At 37.8% G+C, this 21,093-nt stretch overlaps 1 protein-coding gene and 1 long non-coding RNA gene across 5 annotated transcripts in view; one reads left to right on the forward strand and one right to left on the reverse strand.

The window, feature by feature from the left end:
* Thumpd2 (THUMP domain containing 2) overlaps nt 1-323 on the reverse strand; it is a 40,490-nt gene extending 40,167 nt beyond the window's left edge. Inside the window, exon 1 of one of the 3 annotated variants that reach the window (XM_005390906.2) lies at nt 23-320. In XM_005390906.2, coding sequence (XP_005390963.1) covers nt 23-148 — 126 coding nt within the window. In that variant the 5' untranslated portion in view covers nt 149-320. Of the gene's footprint in view, nt 1-22 lie in introns of all 3 variants that reach the window. The other 2 variants (XM_005390907.2, XM_013517627.1) reach the window with 2 other exon arrangements.
* A 6,218-nt stretch (nt 324-6,541) lies between these two features.
* The window catches only part of LOC102016638, a 32,204-nt gene continuing 17,652 nt past the window's right edge, over nt 6,542-21,093 (forward strand). Inside the window, exons 1-3 of one of the 2 annotated variants that reach the window (XR_001235339.1) lie at nt 6,542-6,667; nt 17,669-17,799; nt 18,865-18,968. This is a non-coding gene — a long non-coding RNA (uncharacterized LOC102016638). The remainder of the gene's footprint in view (nt 6,668-17,668; nt 17,800-18,864; nt 18,969-21,093) is intronic. The other variant, XR_001235340.1, reaches the window with a different exon arrangement.

Consider the following 21,093-nt stretch of genomic DNA (forward strand, 5'->3'; position numbering starts at 1 on the left):
GGGCCGCAGCGCGCCGACTCACCTGCGTGGCCGCTAGTCGTGCCCGCACCTCCTGCATCACGAAGGGCTCCAGGCCGCGCCCTGCGGTACAGAAGAACCGGGCGCCCCCCGCCGGCCCGGACCCGGGCTCTGCGCGCGCCGTCGCCATGGTGCTCGGGCGCGGCCCCGCGGCTCGGTCACGTGGGCGAGTGTGAGCGCTCCCGCACTCTCGGGGACGCGTGCGCGGCGCCACCTCCTGGAGCCGAGAGCCCCGGTCCGCCGCAGCGGCCCCTGGGGGTTCCTCGGTGAACTACACCTTTTTGATGATCTTGGTGACGTGAACCTTTCAAAGGTTGAGTCCTAAACTTCTTAGATCCTTCCATTTTGCAAAATTCTTTTTTTCTTCCAGACCGTTTTCTTTCTTTTATCCGGTGCCGTAGCTCATTCCAGCTTCTCTGCACTTTTGGGTTGTGACTCTCAGAGCTGCCTGGGGAGCTCAGGAGTAGATGGTGGGAAGGGTGGCAGGAGGGAGAGGCCCGGATGTACCCGCACTGCCCACTCGGCTGCAAGGGTGGGGCTGCAGCCTAGCGCGGGGCAGCAGCGTGTGCTTCCGGACGGGGTCACAGCTGGGCACAGGCCGAGGCCACAGTGTGTGCGCCCACTCTCCCCTTGCCTTTCCCTCTGCCTGCTTTTCGTGCCCTCCCTTCGGGAGCCTTGGCCAGGGAGGTCAGGCTGCTCTTGCTCCAGCTGGGGGTCATGGGCATTTGTTCACCTTTGGACCTGGCTGCAGTGGATCATACCCACCGATGCTCCTCACAAAATCCTGGGGATGCATTGGGATACATGGGGTTCTGACTTCTTCAGGGAGAAAATCGTTGGTTTTCTGGGAGAGTTACTTAGACTCCCCCACTCCCCGGCCCCCCGTTACTCACATTTTGTCCTGCGTCATTTGTTCTGATTATTAAAAAAAAGTCTCTACTGAAAAAAAAATCACAGGTCCCTGTAGATGAATTTAGCATATCCAGCTGTGATTTCCTCTTTGAATATTACATATTCAATGCGCAGGAAATTGGAAGTCAATGGGAACGATTGATTTTAGAGCAGACTTTTAAGTGGGGGTGTTTTAGGAATATAGGGCAAGACATTTGCTTCGGAATGTCCCCCTGTTTTGATGCCAGTGACAATTTCTTTAGTTCTGAAAAACACTCAGCACTCAGATATCAGAATGCAGGGGCTTTAGACTGCGAGCACCTCGAGGAGGGGTAGCCATTCGTCCTGGCATCTGCAGTGACGCCCTGGCTTCCACGCGGAAGTCACTGTATGCTGAATTGGGCAGAACATGATTAAATGGAAGATTGACACAGGAGGTCTCTCAGCTAAGAGGATTAAGCTATAACCACCACATCAGCAGAGGCCTTTTGGGGACAAGGATAAGGTAGTGAGACCAATCAGGTAGAAAATTAGGCCATTGAGGGGTTGGAGGACCCCAAACATAACCTCCTTTATGACTCTGCTTCCTTCTCTGTCTTCGTCATGCACTTAATAAATAATGTTTCTTACCCAGGGATAGTCCTGAGAACTTCCCGTGGGTCGAGCTTGCCACGCCCTCTCCGTGTGCTGGACGAGGCGAGTGGGGCTGATGACAGCATTGTCCAGGGAGGTTGAGACCCGGTGTTGTATACCAACCAATATCCACTGCCGGCTCCTTCAAAATGCCCGCAATTTCCCTTCTCCTAACCCAGCACATTGCTGCCTTTATCTGGAGCACTCTTCTCTTCTGTTTGTTTTTTCTTTAAGGCTAAGCTAGAATAACACACCTTCTGTGGTGTTCTTTCCTGCTTCTCTTGTCTACATTTCCTTGTACAGTATTTTACATCTTTGTCATTTATTCATCCGTGTGTATTACTGAGTGCACAGCAGTGTAAGCTCATATGACAAGGTCCCTGCCTTGGAGGCAGTGGTGATGGCTGGATGGTTGAGAGCGCTATGTAAAGGGTAGCGGTATAGTATGATGCATGGTGACTAAGGGAAGCACCTGGGCCTGCCACACAGCAGCCACTTAATAAATGACGTTGAATAAATGAACTTACTCTCTAGTTCAGTGAGCCTTTGTCTCTTCCCTATTTGATATTTGCCAGGTCTGGGGTATTGTCTGTCCTACATGGCCCAGGTCTTTAAGGTCATCAGGGCATAATCATGTAATCTAGATTTTATCCTCGAGGCTCATATGACTCAGAAATTAGCAACTTGGGGGAAGTGTCTTCCAAGAACTCATTTTGTTTCCCTGGAGGCACTTCAGGGATTTGTTATCTTCAAGGACAGCCTCATTAGCTGAAGGTCAAGATAGTGTTGCTAGGAAGGAGGCAGGGGTATCAGCTTCTGAAAGCCTGGCCTCTAGGTTATTTTTATCCAGTTCTGGGTAGGAACAGCTAACTTACTCTGCTTTTCTCCCTGTGATGTATAGTAGCCTACATCTCTTCTCCATGCATTTCTAAGCACTGTGTACCTATGCGGGACTCCTGCCCACACAAGCTCACAAAGCAGTAGACTCCTAAGCAGTAGAACCTTTTGTTGTTGTTAGAACTTCATTGCATTGTGACACTGTGGTAAAACCCTAGATGCAGACAAACAAACCTGTCATACAGTACATTCCAACCAAGTGGGAGAAAAAGAACATCAACATGTCTTTATGACTGCAACTTCAAACCATTTGGAAGAAAGCAACTTGTCACATACTGATCGTGAAAACCATTTATATGCATACAGTAGTCACCTGGAGTGATGGTTCTTTGAATGTACAGTCAGACAAGAAAATTCAGCAGAATACTGTTGATTAGCATATGTAAATACTGTCTTTAAAATGTCACTAGCTGATTAGTGTTTATATCACTCTAGGTGTAATGGAGCATCAAAATTCTAAAGATGCAATCTTTATGCACTGGTCTAGAGAGACAATTCTTTTTGCAGGTTATCTTGGTGTTACATATGACATGTGTAAAATTATTTTGATGCACAAATGCAGTCAAATATTTCCAGTACCTTTTATAAAAACTGTGCTATATATCTAATGCATAGTTCAAAACACTAGGCTCTTTGATGTCATTTTATTTGTTGAACTATATTTTGAGCCTATAAAATTGTATCTATATTTGAGAGACCGTTATAATGCCTCAGCTGGAAGAGAGTGGAAATTGTTTCCTTGATACATTTGTTGAGTGATCAAATGACCGAATCTGCGATTTTCTTCAATTTACTTGAATGAACTATATTTCGTAAATAAAAGTTATTTTCTTCTAGTAGTTATCTGCACCTTACTCACACTCCTGCTGCATTTGTCATTATATTTATATGAATTATTTTCCTGCAGAGATTCCCTTCTCCCTTTCTCTGTCCCTCCCTCTTCTTTTTCTCTTTCTTCCCTTTTTTTCTCCTCTCCTCTTTTTCTGAAATGGATTTTGCTATACTGCTTAGGCTGGCCTTGAACTCCTGGGGGTCAAGCAATTCTCTTACCTCAGCCTTCTGAGTAGCTGGGAGCACAGGTGCATGGCTCTTTTACTATTTCTTTGTCCAAAGAAAGCTTCAGAAATGCCCCAGGCCAGCGGGGACACCCATATTTTGATATTTTCCTGCAAATTCTAACCATTTCTAGTAGATGGTCATTTGTTTGCATATTTTTCAATGGAAAAAATCCTCCTTAAAACTGAAGCAGATGTGATCTGCAAATAAGCAAAAAGGAAAAAAAAAATCAAGAATTAGGTTTTATTTTTTTTTTTTTTAATAAAGATGAAGTGTCCTGTTTTATAGAATGGTATTTGCTGGACTAATCTGAGCTGTTTATTAGAACATTCACTTAATTCAGTCAACTTTTCTCCCTTTGAGCTTGGATAAAGGAACAAATGTATTATTGTTATGTATTTATTCATCTCTTTGTATATTTTTGTTAAAAGGTGATAATCCCTAGGTGTCCACAGACATTATGGACTGTTTTAAAAATCAATTTTTGCATTGTTGAATAGTTTTCCCTGACATATATTCATATACATTCAGGTTTCTAACAATTTTCTGTTTAAAAGTTTCAAATTTAGCAATTAAAAGTAGGGTGTATTTATAATCAATGCTGTAGTTGTTTACAATAAGTATGAGTTACTTGGCTAACCAGAAAAGCAGTTTAGCCTGCAGCCTTTGATATCATAAAAGCCTGCAGCCTGCTATACTGACCCAGGCACTTCTTTGATTGTTTCATGAAATACCTTCAGAATAGGACCTAATATTGTAGACATCTGTTATGGTTGATTCATGTGTCAACTTGAGAAGCTTAGAAGTTTAACTAAGCGACTCAGTAGGAGGTGTTCTCTGTAAATATCCTTATCCTGTGCAAGAGGAGGGCCCGGAGATGGTGTGAGTATTACCCTGAGTGGGGGTAGCCTGCTTACAATATAAGGGAGGGAAAGAGGCCTGCCCCCCACTTTGCTCTTGCTGATTTTGCTGTCTTCTGCCACCTTGAACTATTGTCCCTTACCATGTCACCCTGCCCTGGAGCCAGCTGACTATGCACTGAAACCACCACAAATTGTGAGCTAAAGAAAACCTTTTCCTTCCTTAATTTTGGGTGTCAGGTATTTTGTCTCAGCAATGAGAGGAAAGTAACAAGATAACAGCTAAGTTAGGTAGAAATATTATAGGCAGCCAGACAGAGCCAAGCCCTCAAGGGATTCAGTGTAGAAGATGAGAACTCATCCCAACTATGGGTGGAGGTACATTCATTAAAGGTCAGGCCTCAAAACAAAGATGGAGTGACTATACCTACATTCCCAGGGATAAACATTAATGATTGCTATTTGTCTTGTTACTTTTCTCATTGCTGACACAAAATACCCAGTACCCAAAGTCAAAGGAGAAAATCTTACTTAGCTCACAGTTTGTACAGGTTTTAGTCCATAACTAGCTGCAGGGCTGGGTGTCCTCGCAGAGGGGAGCAATTCATGGTGGGCAGAAGACAGCAAAAGCAACAAGGGAGAGAGGGGACAAGCCTCCTTCTGTGCCTTATATTGTAAGGAGACTACCTACCCTAAGGCAGGTGTAGCACTCACACCCTTAATCCCAGCATTGGACCACATATCAATCACAAACTCTAGATTGAGCTGCCCCCAAAAAGTCTGTCCACCCAGACTGCATGAGGCTTTGGTGGGACATCCAGACACAAATCATAACAATATTTTAAATAGGCATTAATCACCTGGGTGGAGGACTAAGACCTTGACCCAGCCTTTTCAGGGAAGGTCCTTCTTCTTTCCATGCGCGATTGCTATGGTACTCGCTTCCTCATTAGATCAATGTGACCTAAGTCACTATATTTGTAATCTTATTGGTTGACCATGGTTTTGTCCCACTGTATACCCACTTCATGATTCCCTACCTACCCTGTGATTTTGCTCTGTAAAACTTCCCCTGAGAAGTAGGTTCATGGGCAACCCCCTTTCTGGAGCCCCTTCTGTCTCTCTTAGGCAGAAGCTATCTTTCTTTCAATAAGTATTTCCTACTCTTTACCTCCATTGTGCCTTAGAAATCATTCTTCAATTTTGGGGAACACAAACTCGGCCATCAGACATCTCTAGCAGGTTGGGAGTTATATTTCTCTTACATCATTTGGAGGTCCTTATATCATTCTTATATCAATAATACTTGAAATTATATGATACCAGTTGAGCTTCTAGGCCACAGACAGATAATAATATTTTTATCTTCAATCACTGTGTGGCTCTGTTCCCTTGCCCTGTCACCCTAATCAACTTAGATGATGATCCAAATACTCTGCCTCATAAGCTCCAAAATCTAAATGCAGCCAAGTTGGGAAAAATAATATTAAAAGCTGGCCCTGGACTTTATTTTAGGTACAAAATTGTCTTTCTTTAAGAAAATTCCTTGGTGGAATTCAGCGAGGCTCTAAAGCTGTGAACCAAAGGAATGTGGATAATCAAACTGTTCTGCCTAAGGAGTCAAAAGGAGGTCATGAGTACCACCAGGGGAGGAGCAGAGGAGGGAATGTGGGGAGGACCTCATGTAAAGCTGAGGCTGCTGAGGATAAATCGCCAATGGGAGTCTCCATTGGCTGGTAGCTGATGAATTTATAAGTAGAAAGAAATTCAACACCCAAACTTAGTGGTTATAATAGCTACAGATTTGCTATATAGTGAATATACTTACATATAAATTTGAATTTTTCAGCTACTTTGGAAGGATTTCTGTGGTTGAAACTGCTGGAGCAAAGTATACTCATCTACATTTGAGTAGATTTCTCCTTCCTTAGAATAAGTTCTTCCGGTGTTTGAATCAGATTTCCCCATTTCTCCAAACAGTAAAATCTTAGTTATGTGTGTTCTTAACCATTGATAATGTAATATTACAAAGAACATGCTTTGTTCTTTTTAATGGTAAGTGGTATCATCTTCATATGGCCTTGTTATTCATCTGTGCTGTTTTTTGAGGGCATGTGCGATGTCTTTGGTATGGTAGCCACTTTGTAACCAGGAATCTCTAGGCAAAACAAAACGAAACAAAACAAAACAAAACACAGAACAAAACAGAGCAAGAAAACTCTTAACAAGTTAAGGAGGGAGAAACAGAAAATCGGAATGAGCCTGAATCCTTCATAACTTTGTTGAACTCTGGGACTGTTTACTCCTTTTTGGTAAGTAAACAATAAATGTCATTACAGTTTAATCCTCCAAACTTTCTGTTTCCTTTTTTTACAAAAAACATTCTGCTAGGAAACAAAAAGTATCCTGGGCTAAACTCATAACCTGGATACAGATAGATCTCCAAGATGAAATGGTTTTCAGGAAACCTGGTGGAAACTCCAAATCAATTTGCTTAAATGTATGACTATTATTATTATGAAAGTCTGTGCTATTTCCCATAAATACTCTGATGCTACCATCATAACTAGAGCAAGGTTGGGCATATTCTAATTCTTCCTGAATTTTATATTTGTATTTCCATATTTCTAGTGTGACTGTTAATCCTGGGGGTTAACTGCATTGGATTAAGGAATGAGTAGCAGATTAGTCAAGGGCACTCCTGAGTGTGTCTGGGTGTGTCATGGAGGTGCGACTTTGGTGCTAATGAGATCCTTCATCCATTTCTTTCTGGCACTCTTCCCTACTCTGCTTCCCAGCTGCCATGTACTAAGCAGCTTTGCTCCATCATTCCTTCCGCCATGATGTCTCTGCCTTGAAACCAGCTGACTACTGACTGAGTCCCCCATACCGTAAGCTAAATTAAACCTCTCCTCTTTTAAATTGTGGGTGTTGGGTATTGTGTCTTACTGATGGAAAATGTGGCTAATATATCTGGGCATGATAGAAAAACACATCTAACTTTAAAAATAACACTCATTCACTCTTTGAAAAATTACTTATTGCTTATCAGCTCTGTAGCAGGTGGTCTTAAGTAAGCATATGGGAAACATCAGTGAATAAAACAAGTATTTGGGGCTTAACCCCCTGTTTTAGGAGGCTCCAAGTGTAGCTCATTGGCAGAGTGTGCTTAGCAGATGCAAGGCCCAGGGTTCAACTCCTATAGCACACATGCAAACACAAGATATCTATCCTGGCTCATTTTGTGTTGCTATACATGACACCACAGACTAGATAATTTACACAGAAAATAACTTTGTTTCTTAGTGTTCCTGAGGCTTTACCTTCTAAAGACCCTACTTCCAAATACCATCAAAATAGGAACTTTGGGATTCAACGTCTAACATGTGAACCTTGGGGCACACATGTATAGACATAACACTGTGGCTTTGTATTCTAGTTGGATACAAGAGAGGTGAGAACATTATCAGCATACTAAATACACATGGGGTTTGTGAGGAGGTGAGAGTGATTTAGGAAAATAGAAGAGGCCAAGCAGGAGCAGGAGCAGGAGCAGGAGCAGGAGCAGGAGCAGGAGCAGGAGCAGGAGCAGGACAGAGCAGGATGTAGAGTCTAAAGTGGAGAAAGTAGGCCTCTCTCAGGAGATTTGATTTTTGAGACTTGATACATCTTTAAATACTTAGGTAGGTATATGTTATGGAAAATGAAATGATGTAGTATTAAGTACTAGATTCATTTTTGGAATAGGTAATATTATTGGGTTAGTAATATCCCTTAGTTATTGTGGGCTGATCAGGTCCACAGTCTCCTGAATGAGTGTATGGCAAAGGCTAAATAAAAAGAGGTGAATGGAATGATTTCAGAACTCTAGGATGATCAAAGCCCTCTCATGAAATTCAAGATTCTCTTGGGGCTAAGACCAAGACCTTCTCTGGGTGGCCTGTATTTATTTGGTTATCAGAAGAAGGGAGGGGAGTACTCAAGAAGGGGGGAATTATTCAAGGACTTCTCCAAGTAAGGTATTAAATTAATTCACACAAGAGTGAAATGCCTGAGGCTATAGTCTTTATCTAATTGAGATCAGATCCAGTTGTCATTGGCTCTGATATTGCCTTACCCTTTGAGGTTTTCCAGCTTCATCTGCCATTACAGGTTTTAGTAGGGATTAGTGACCCACAGAGGTTCACTTACTATGAGTCTGCTGTCCATCTCCAGACAAGGAACCTAGGCCTTGAACGGATTTACAAGTGAACAGGAAAAGCCAATTGATTAATTTAAGTCCTGCTCAGGACTGCTTCTTAGTGGTTGCCGTCATAATATAAGTGATACATGTTCTGCAAAGGGAAAATGAGGTTCATACCTGTTAACCACAGATAAAGCAGAGAAAATTGATCCTCAATTATGTTGCAATTACAATCTTCTTGTCTATCTCATATTCTCATTAGACATTTTACAGTGTATAACCTTTCAAAACCAAAAGATGGTTTTGTTTTCTGAAGTTTGAATTTATATAATTAAAACAATGACTTTTAAAAGTCATAATTGTGTGTGCTGTAGATGCTGGGGATATTTGAAAAGTTCTTTACATAAAAAATTTTTCACTTTCTATAGAAGATCTTTTATAGATTAATGAGCATGTGAGTTTCCTTATTGCCTTTGTGGCTTATTTATTTTAGGGCCCAGTAAATATTTAATGAATCATTGAAATAGTGGAATATGTTGGAAAAGTTGACTGTAATCATTTTTGTTCTTATAAATCAAGACAATGAAATCAAAGAAGTTAAATGACTTTCTCCATTTCAGCACATTTAAAAACAGGTCCAGTCTACATCCTGGTTTTCTGATTTAATCTGGTGATTACTTCCTACTTTCTTTTCTTTTTTATTGTGATAAGAACATATAACACGAGGTATACCCTCTAAGGAAATTTAAAGTGCCCAGTACATATTGTTGACTATGGACACCAGGTGGTATCCCAGATTCCCCAGCACTTCTCACCTGACATAATCCAGACTTCCAATTTTTCCTCCCCAGAGCACCACACAGTCATCACTTGACCCTGTTTCAGTGAGTCTGTTTGAGATATCTCCTGCAAGGGGAATCATATAGTGTTTCTCCCCCTATGACCAGCTTATTTCTCTTAGCACAGTGCCCATCAATTTGTCTAGGCCTGTTGCCAAGGGCAGAATTCTCTTGCTTGTAAAGGATAATTTGGATTTTTATTTATTTTACTAAGATTTGACATAGCAGGACATTGCAGTGGCAAGATGTTGCTCTCTTTGGAGACAGGGAAGAGAACAGCTGGTAGTGGCATTCCTCTGTCTATGTATGGCAAGTGTCACTACGCCTACGTTTGGCTTTCTTGCTTTGACAGACTTAAAAGCAGTTTTATGTGTTCCCAAATCCCACCAACTATGAATACAAAAAGATGAGAAAGAGACAGACATAGGAAAAGTCTTTCTGTTCCTCTGCTTTTCATGTTCCTCTGCTTTTAATTCTATTAATTGCTAAAGGTATTTATAAAAATAATACACATAAATATTAATTTTGAGGGAGTGGGTGCTGGGGATTGAATCCAGGGCCTCATGCATCTAACGCTTTATTTCTAAACTATAATCCTGGTCCATAGGTTAATTTGTATGTAAATTATTTTAAAAGATTTTAAAAATTATTTTTGTGGCAATTATGAAAAATTATAACCAAAATTTATTTGTAATCAAAAGGTTATTGTCACTTTAACATTAATGCTCTTTAAGGAGCTGAATGGCAAAATTCTTTACTAGGTAATCCTTGGCTTATTTTTCTACATAAAATTTTTTTTTCAATGTAGTTGGAGCGTAAGGAATAGAACAAACGTTGAAAACCGAAGAGAAGGCTATTCTTATTTGAAAATACCCACAAAGTGGTACATGGCTTTACTTTCAGTCAAACCACAGCAGTGTGTGTGAATCCTTATGTCTTCTTTAGCAGCTGATAATCAATCACGTGAGTTTACCTAAGGAAAAAAATCCATGCAGAATAACAGAAGTCTGTGGAGGTCAAGGCTTCCACAGGTGTGGTCTAAGGCTGATTGATGTTTTCTGCATATGTGTTCAGCCCCGTTTGGTATTGTGAAGTGAAAGGAGATTGAAAAATGTTCAATTTGGACTGCTTTGTGTTCTGGTTTTACCCCTGAGTTATTTTGATGGCCTTCTGGTTTGAAGTTTTATGGCATAAAATGAAAACTGTTTATTTCACTCAGGCTTCAGCATCTGACAGGCAAATCATCCAATCTCACATCCTGGATAAAGTGTAAACAGGAATGTGATAAGATACAACCCAAGGAACAAGTTTGAAAAATAACAGTCACCCCTGGAAACAGTGTTTCATTTTTTAATAGGCCTTTTACTGTTTATTCTATTTGATTGCATTAGCTCTAGCAGTGCTGACAGAAATGAGATTTTATGATGTGATGTGACTTTTTTTTACTGTTTAAAAAATATTTCATTAAATAAATGTCAGAACAAAATCAGTGTTAAATTCCAAATTGTTTGGTGTTTCTTCTATGATTTTGAAAATGAACATAGATATATGTTTTGCATGCAGTTAGCCCTAGGTCAGTAAAAATGGTCAGAAAACAAAGAAAATCTTTTTTCTTATCTGTCTGAACAGAAAATGAATCAGTAGATGGAGTATTAAAATGAAATTGTTCTAATTATTTTTCTTTTGGAGTTATAGTATAATTTACTTAAATACAATTTTTAACACAACCAGTGCAATATTTGGCAATAATAGTAATACAATTTAAACTATTGATTTTTCAAAATTTGTTTGGAAAATGCTTCTATATCATTCCCTGAATTGAAATTATCAATTCTGGTAATTACTGACTAGACAAGCTACTCTATAAAGCACAAGAGGAAAAGAGTTTACCAGATGCTGGGTTTAAAAGTTTCCAGTGATTACACAAGAGGTTGCCACGTTTTATATGAAATCCCAGGTGAGATGAAACCCATGATATAATGCTAACTGAATCAAACAGTACTATATATAGTACTGTATATATTAGATGACTATGACAGTACTGTGTATATAATAGATAATATTCCCAATCTCCAAAAGAGAAACATAGCCTTGTAAGGTGCATCACCTAAAATGATGAAGTATTCTAATCTTCCTCTCTAGGTTTCGCTTGTTACAGAGATCATGGTGATTCTTTGAATTTGGATGTCCAAATTAAAATGATCACCAGAGATATGTAAAATTAAATTTCCTCCCAAAGTGTCATTGGTTACATATGCCCCGTCCAAGTTCTGCTCTTGAACCAGTTCTTGGAGTCATGAACTTCAGTGTTTCTTGCTCTAGTTTAATTTTTGATGCCTGGGTAATAAAAATGGATTCCTTATGCTCTGGTAAAGTTTTGTTACTTTGGAATCTGATAACCCCATTTTCTATTATCTTTTCATCCCTGGTGAGATTGAGATATGAGGTACAGCTTTCTGATCTACAGTGTCATTGTTAGGGTTTAAGAGAAACAATTCTTTTCACTTCTATTCTTAAAATCCATTTCTTACGAGAGAGAATATCAGTACTAAGCTCTTGCCTTTCTACACTATTGATCATAAAATGTTTCTGCCCTATCATTCTTGAAAGTCATTATTAGGAGGTACAAAACTAAATACAAGATAGCCTCCTAAAGGTGGATTTCTTTATGTTTTGAGCTCTATTCTTCCCTTATTATGATGTCAGCTTTTTCTCCTTCTTCATAGTGTTCTTGTTTCTACACATGGATATTAGTGAACAAAAAATAGTGGACAGTGGTATCCTGTACTTTCAAAATATTGTGGATCCTGCTGTGATAGCAGGAAAAAGGTGATAAAAGAAAGTAACCTTAAAGTACCTTGTTCCTGAAGTCATGGTGATTTCTCAAATATAGTATATATCCCAAAGTATTCCCTGTAGGTACTAGTGTTCAGTGGCATCTACAAAAACTTCCTATGTTCTAGAAATGATGCTAAACTCTTTTTATTTATATGATATCACTTATTACTCTCACTAATGCTATTATCAGCTTGGTATTATCATCAGCCTCAATTCATAAATCAGGAAATGGAGACACAGAGCAGTTAAATGGCCTCCCTCTAAGACATGCATTGCTAAGGGACAGTGTATGCCTTGCTGTTCCTCTCAAAGCCCAAGTTCATGTCTGTTATATTTTATTCTTTCCCTTTAAGAGACATACAGGAAATACTTCAAATAATTGTGCAGCAAGTGGTTATTAAACACTTGTTGACCAGTGTTCACAGTGGCATTGAGATCATTTATTGATTTAGACTTCTAACATCAAAGGTCCATGCATTTATCTGTCACACTCATAGGCCATTTCTTAAGGCATGGTTTTCATCTTATTGATTTGGTCCTCAGCTTAGTTTTATTCTCTAATAGTGTGGGTATGGTTATATTTTGGGTAGTTTGGTATTGTTCAATATAGGTGAGATTAAGAGTGTTAAAGTAAGCACTTTTTGGAAGATGTTTAAACCCAGCCTGTAAAATGTTTCATCTACCAGTGATGATTTGGTAAATTTTGTTGTTTGTGTCTTTTGCAGTAGGTGCTGGAAGTTTCTTTAAAGGACAGACAGTGAATATTTTAGGCTTTGAAGACCATATAATTTCTGTCATAATAACTTAGCTCTGCTCTAGTAATGGAAAAGCAACCATAGAAAATATGTAAGTGAATGAATATAGCTGTCTTTCAGTAACATTTTATTTATGAAAATAGGTGGCTAGCAAGTCATAATTTGGTGTTCCTATTCTCTTACTTTATTTGTTGTGCAGCTATTCCATTAACTTCCATAGGGCCTGCTAAAGCTTCAAGTAAATTCATTTTATTCTTGACTTATCTCCTTAGAAACCTGTCACTTGTTAAGTTACAGTCTAGAATAGCAGCAGAAAGCAGGTTGAGAACGTTTCTTAGATTGTTTGAGAGCATTCTTACGTAAGTCCCTTAAGCTTTTGTGCCTGTTTTCTTCTCTGTAAACCAGAGAATAATACTATTACCTTGCAGGGATATTGAGGATGAAATGAATAAAGGTCTTAGAACAGTGCTATGAATATGATAGACATTCAATAAAGGTTAACACATTACTTGAGATATTGTTCAGTACATTTAGGTATATAATCATTATATCTTTTGATTCACATTCTTTTTACCTGTGTATAATATTCATATCTTCCCATGTGACTTTGCCTTTGAATTCAGTCTCATCTGACACTAAAATACTTCTCTGGCTTTCTTTCGGTACATACTTGTCTATGATACCTTTTTCCTTTCCTTCATTTTCAACAATTCTGTTTTGTGTGTGTAGATAATTTATTCCTTTATTTTATTTTTTGTTTTTAAAACAATTTGATACCTTACTTTTTATTGGTTAGTTTAACACTTAAGTTAATTTTAATTACTGACATATTGGAATTCACCTAATTCATATATTCCCTTTATCATACTTAAATTTATTTGTTCACTTTTTTCTTTTCTCCCTGCTCCCACTGAATAAATCAAATTCTCTTAGGTTTGTTACATATACACGAAGATATATACATTACAATTCTTTAATCCGATGCCCACCTGAGACTTACTGTATTTATGCCTATTTCCATTTTGCAATTGCTAATTTTATAAATATCTGTACATTTTTTCTGAAGACTATGGTTTTTGAGTGATGAGTACCTGAATGCTGGCACTGCTTCTGAGACATTTCTTAACCTGTCTGTACCTCAGTTTCTTTGCCTGTGAACTGGAGTCTTACCTCCTATAGCTCTTACCTCCCTCTTTCCTGAAGAAGGTCCAGTGAGTATCATCATTTTTAAATTTTGGATTATTACATGTATTCCCACATATGTGCCCCCCTTTCTGGTAAGGTGACTATTTTGAGTGTTTTCACAACATGTCTTGTGGTTTTATCTTCTAAAGCTCTGCATACACAGGATATGGTTATTACCTTCTCATGTTAAATCATAGCTTTATTGGATATACATTTCTGTGTTCCATGTTCTTTTCCTGAAACACTGCAAAATATTTTTCATTATCTCAGGATGCTGAAAACAACCTAAATTTTATTCTTTATAGTTAAATTGCTCTTTGTTTCTGGAATCTTTTAGTCTTTTCTCTTAGATTTTGAAGTCACTGAGTTTGCCACACTGATGTCCAGATTTTGTATTTCTTTTCTTTCTCTATCATTTGTTTGCAATTTGGAATTCTATCAGTCTTTATAATTTGAGATGTTTCATTTTTAGTCCTAGGAAATGGGCAGTTATTAATTCTTCAGGTATATACTCCCTTCTGATTTCTTTATCATCTTGTTGTGGTAGCCCCATTACATTACTGTTCAGATGGTATTGCTCTATTCTTATTTTTCTGGTATATTATGTTCATAATGTTCCACATCTATTCCACCTGTCAACTCACCCTGAGTCCTGAGATGGTTTGTTTTAGTCAGTTTTTCAGCTGCTTAAATTCATTTTCTGCTGAATTCATGCTGTCTTTCACGACTCTTCTTTAACATTTTTGTTTCTGCATCACATAATCAATTTTTGATTTTATGCTTAGCTTACATTTCTAATGTTTCTTTCATTAATCTTGTTGTTGTTTCTTGTCTTTTGTTTTTTTAGTACCATACCCTTAAATGCCATTTTTCCTTCTAAGCTTATGCTCTCCTGGGGGTATTGCTACCTTAGGAGGGAGAGGAGTCCAGGGAGAGAACCCTGAGCTCAGGGCCTAGTTTGTAAATTCCCTGGTGAATTTAGGTTATGATTTCCTCCTCACCTTCTGGATCCTTAAGGATGTCTTGTGAGTTTTATGTTAAATTCCTAAAAGCATATGATTCTTGTTTTTTTTTTTTCTTTTTAATTTGCTTTTGCTTCTTTAGGATTGGATTCAAGATACTCAGGAGTGTGGGGCTGGTTCAGTGCCATACTACAAGGGCACAGTCTGCACCATTGCCAGTTCTAAAGCTTCACTGCAGTGGAAAAAGATAGCATGGCTGCTTTCCAAATTCCAGTAATTTTGGTAATTGATACACGTCACTGTGTATTTGGCTTGGATGCACCAATCCACATCTTTGGGACTACTGACACAAGCAGAATGCTATACTGAAGTTTAGTGTACTTGTGGTGATGGAGTCGGCTTAAATGTTCTTTTCTGAGTCTGAAAAGGCCAACAGTCTAGTTGCAATGGCGCAATCCATGTACTTAAATTATGGTTCTTCTGGTTCTACCTCCAGCAATCCATTCCAGTCTGGATGATTTACTATGACAGGAAAGTCACATCTTACAATTTATGTTATTTTAATAAAAAGTTTAAATTGGATTTTACTTTCATTGATTTCCACAAAGTCAAGCAATTCACTTCAGCATTATAAATCTTATACTTACACCAGATCTGTCGAGCAGTGATGATGAAGAGCAGTGCTTTTCCCCTTCTTTTCATTTTCATGTAACTTTCTACTTTTGAAAATTTTCTTGTGGAGACATTAAATAGAATTCAATGGGGCATCTCACCACCAACCTTGTGACACTTATATAATATGTGTCTATGGGAAGAAAAACCAAAAAAAAAAAATAGATTTAAACTATATGTTAAATACATAGGTTTTAAAATAAAATCCTATTAAGTTTCTGAATGATAGTTTAGTTCATAAGAGGAGTGTTAAGTGCTGAAATTAACCACCAAGATGACATGTAAAAAAATTCACTGGTGGTCTTTAAAGATAGGATATGTTTTTCTCTTTCTGAAGTCACTAATTTAAATGTATTTTAAAAGATGGACACATTGAGATGATATCTCTTGTGGGTCTTTTTGAATCCTTTGATTGAAACTGCTTTTCAATGTTAGTTGAAAAATACAGTCTTTCAAAATGTGATTTTGTGCAATGTTTTTCAGGGAAATGCGGGTAGAGATAGAGCTTGGAAGAATAATATGCTGTCAGAAATTTTACATTAACCAATCCTTTTCTCTATTTCTCTCAATCATTTATCTTCTATGGTCTTTATTTTTGTCTTAACAGCCACTGGAAATAGTTTAGACGTTCTCTGTGCTCCTCCCTAACTTAGAATTGTAGACAGTTTTCCACTGCTGTGACAAAATACCTGAGAAAACAATGTCTAAAGTGAAAGGTTTGTTTTGGTTCATGGTTTCAGAAGTTCCAGTCCATGGTCAGCCAGTTACCCTGTTTCTGGGTTTGTGATGAGACAATATATCATGGCAGAAGGTAGAGCAAAGCTGCCCACTTCATGGTGGCCATGAAATAGAAAAAACCATGGGGAAGGGGCCAGGGACAAGATATAATCCCTAAGGTAATAGATCATTACCTACCCCCCTCATGTAAGACCCCCATCTCCTAAGTTTCCATCATCTCTCATTAATGTCATCAAATTAGGAATGTATCAGTAGATTAATCCATTGAAGTTAAAGCCCTAAGGACCAAACCACCTTCCAAGAGCTCTGCCTCTAAACATTGCAGCATAGTGAACTAAGCCTTCAACACATGAGCCTTTGGGAAACATTCCACATGCAGACCATACACCTAGCACATATGGTTTCATCTTACAATTTATGTCATTTTAATAGAAAGTTGAAATTGAATTTACTCTCATTGATTTCTACAAAGTCAAGCAGTTCACTTCAGCACTATAAATCTTACACCCACACCAGATCTGCCTTAGATGTGTACTTTCTTAAGACTTGCCTTAGATGTGTACTCACTTTTTCTCTTTTTATTGTCTCTTCCTACACTCCTCAGATACATCACAATAGTGTAGACTAGAAAACTAAATACTGAAATTGGAGTGTCCTGATTTTGCCTTAGCTTTAACAATTATTATATTGTCTTTTATCTCTCTCTTCTTCTCTATTCCTCTTATTTAAAAAGTGAAAAAAATGTTTTTATATACTTTGTAACAAGAAATGGGCACGGTTGACCTAGGTGCTTCCCCTCCTCCTCACTTTCTCATGAAATTCATCTGACCAAGTTGCTTCAAGGAAGCTTGCATTTTGTTCTGCTCTGCAAAATGTACAAGGACAGCTTGTCTCCATCTGTGCCCAAGAGAAGACTTCCATTTTAGCAACACTTCCTGAGACAGCGGGGAAGGCTTTCTAGTTCTGAGGTGCTCTGCATTTACTGAAATAATTGACTGATTGAATTCAAATCTATGTTGTTTTTTTTTTTTTTCTGATATTTGTCCCCCCTTTCTTTGTTTCTTTTTCTTTCCTTTCTTGCCTTATTGGATTTCATTATGACTCTATTTTTAAAGACCTACTTTTTTTTTTCCCCTTGCAGGGCTTGAGCTTGAAGCCAGGGTGTTGTTCATGCTACACAGTGTTCAGCCAGAATTTACAACCCCAGCCTGCTCCTAGTTTGGAAATTACATGTTTTTTCTTTCGGTGATTACCTTCAAATTTAAAAGAAAGGTTTGTAATTATTTAAAATATTATTAAATAATTTATGAAAGTGTAATGTCATCCAAGATTTTGAAATTTCTTTCACATAAGGTGTGAATCTTAGAATAGTGCCAGGTAATTCTGTTCTGTATCGGAAATCTGGAGATATTCCACTCTTTCCTGGCTTCCATTGCTGCCTTTGTGAAATCAGCCATAATAATAACTTTCGATCTTTTGAAGGTCTTTTTACACTGGATGCTATTAAGATTTCCTTAGTATCCCTGTCCCTCCTCACGTGCCTCTCCCTATGTAGTACTCACTATGTAGCCCAGGCTGACCTTAAACTTGTGGCAATCCTCTTGCCTCAGTCTTCCAAGTGTAGGGATTGCAGCTGTGCACCGCCGTGCACAGCTCCTACTCCTTTTGATGTGTTGTGTGTAGATGTTCCTTTCCTTATCTGTATCTTGCTTAAGGTTCATTTGTCTTCTTGAATTAGTGGATCAGTGTCTTTCTTTAGTCTGTAAGCTTCTTTCTGTTTTAAATATTGCTTCTGACACCTTCTTCTGTTGGGGTTTTAATGAAATATTTGTCACAAATTTTCAGTGTATTTCTTAAGTAGCTCTCTGTTCTGAAATTTCCATGTTACAGTCCTGAAAATTTCTTTTAATTTATGTTTTAATTTAAAAAAAATTTAAAAACTAGTTTTTTCTTTATCTCTAAGATAGTACTCAAATCATTCATTGAGGTATTCTTTCCTGATATTATATTCCAGACTTTTACTTGTATTTATTTGTCTTATTTGTTTTTCTATAGTTTTCAGTTTTCATCTCAAATTTCAATCTTAGCATTTATTTCTTTAAACATAATAAATACAGGTTTTTTGAGTTGTTTTGATTTTTTAAGTTGTCTGTGTTCAATAATTTTAATATACCATAGTTTAGTGGTTATTACTGTTAACTATTGTTTACATCTTTTCCCTTAAGTTTTTTATCTTTAAGTTTGTGCTAGATTATTGTATTTAAAAGATATTTAAATAAATAGTTTGTCTGCCAAGATGATGGTGCCTTCTCAGAGAATTTTCATTGGGTTCTCCAGGTGTTTTAGAGTGGTAATGCTCTGGGACCTCCGAATCTTGATCCAGAACTTGACATTCTTGGACATCCTGATAATGGAAACCGAAATTACAAGTCCATGATGTGGTATTGTCAGTTTACCTTTACCTGAAAACATGCTTTCATGATTATAGTTGGAAGTAGTAATTAATTTATCACAGCCATATCTTCATTTTGATTTTTCATCTCATTGGTTCCAAGAAGACTCCAAAGTACAGATAAGCTTCGTGATTTCCTTTCTAATATAAGAATATACCTCTGGAAAATGCAACTTTGAGTGGTTGTGCTCATCTTTCTTTGTTATTGTTTTCTAATCTTGGCCTCCCAAGAGCTCAATACCTTAAGTTTAGTTTTCTTTTCACAGATTTATTGATTGTTCTCAGTGGAAAAAGTCAATTCAAATGCTACAGCCGGCTGTTCCTTTGTTTCTTGAGAGTTTTGTATCCTCAGAGATTAAAAACTTTGGCTTAAAAAAAAAAAAAACTTGAGTTTGTTCTTGACCATGAACTTTGTTTGAGAGTAAAGGCAATGGTAAGGCCAAGACTTCTGTCATGTGTTTCTTAAGTCATATTTGTCCATTGATTATGTGACTAAATGTGAAAAACTCTTTCAGACCTTTCTGTGAAGTACATGAATCTAATTTTTCTAAGCATTTGTTTCTGAAATGAAAATATTTCTCACAGCAGAAGATAATATAATAAGGAGCACTTAGAAGGAAGAGCCTTTATCCTTATGTGTTGTTCTGCTGGCAGAAATTTTTATAATAAAATCAGTGGACAGTCATGGAGAGATTTGAAAAGCTACAGAAGGAGATAAAGGAATTAAGGAAGATATGGTAAGATAGTAAGTGAATTTGGTAGTTAGAATCACTGTCCACTTGGGTAAGAATATTTAATTGGTGTAAGAAGAATTAATAGGATTTGAGGGAATAGTGTTAGTGTTATTAAAAGCTTGATTATAAAGGAAAAGAGAGAAGAAAAGTAATAGGAGTAGTTAGAGAAACAAAAGAAAATTTAAAGATGGAAGAGAGGTGCACATTTCTATGCTGAGAAGAGAAGCTAGTAAGGCAAGACTGGGGAGGAGCAGTCCTTCCTTACCAACTGGCAGAACTATTAGTTCCAACAGTTATTGGATTGGTATGGGCTTAAGGGTAGAGACAGGTGAATTCTCTGACTACAGTTGGAACATGCCTTCCACTGAGCTTGTTTGTTTTTGTGTTAGAAGCCATTCTAGGGTTCAGTATGAATATCAGCTCCTAGGATATGTCTCTTTGCCCTGCATGCTATCACAAAATACCATGATTTGTGTGGTTTATAAATGATAACAATTTTTAAAAATATTTTTTAAGGTTGAGAAGTTCAAAAATCAGGGTGCTCATAGGTTTGGTGTATTGTGAAAGCCTATTTTTTGGTTCGTAGACAGCTGTTTTTTTCTTCGATATGATACTGGGAAGTTTTCTAGGGTCTGCTTTATAAGGGCATAATTCCTTTCATGATGGTCCCACTCTCATGACTGAATCACCACCTAAAGGCTCCACCTCCCAATGCCATCACTATGAATGTTAGAAGTTAGCATATGTATTTTGGAAGGAACAATATTTATTCTACAGCAGTAATTCTCCTAATACATCTAAAATATTTTAGACTCCATTCTTATTCTATTGCAGGGCACATATCCCCCCATTGAACTCTAACAAAAGGTTAGTTATCTCTTTACCTTACCACAACCTGAGGTCCCTGAGGTCAGTACCTGTCTTTGTATTTTCCTGATCACCACTCAGCGGTTTACTGAATGAATCACTGCTGTCCCTTCTGTATGTGTATATATTTCAACAGGATGGATTAGGAATGACATTTTCAATTTCCCTGTGGTGCAAAGCTTTTTAGTGTATTTCTAACTCAACTAGTTAGGATATAAATGGCAGCCCTGGTGTGATTTGTCAACTGATTTGTACTTTCATTTAGATTTTACTTGTGGTAATGCATTCTTTGGAGCTCTCTTTGCTCTTGCAATAACTGCATAAAGCAATGTATTTAGCTACTGCTTATATAAAAACATTCAGTCTGGCATTAAAAACTATTGGTTTAATTTGTTTTTTTTTAAATTTTAAAAATAGAAGGAAAACATTAACAGACAGATAACCTTTTACAAAAGAGCAAAAGAAGAGTACAGACAATACAGAGTTACAAACAAAGTGGTAGGAAATTAACAA

This window comes from Chinchilla lanigera, unplaced genomic scaffold (assembly GCF_000276665.1).
Source record: "Chinchilla lanigera isolate Chin_1 unplaced genomic scaffold, ChiLan1.0 scaffold00040, whole genome shotgun sequence".
Classification (NCBI taxonomy): Eukaryota; Metazoa; Chordata; class Mammalia; order Rodentia; family Chinchillidae; genus Chinchilla; species Chinchilla lanigera.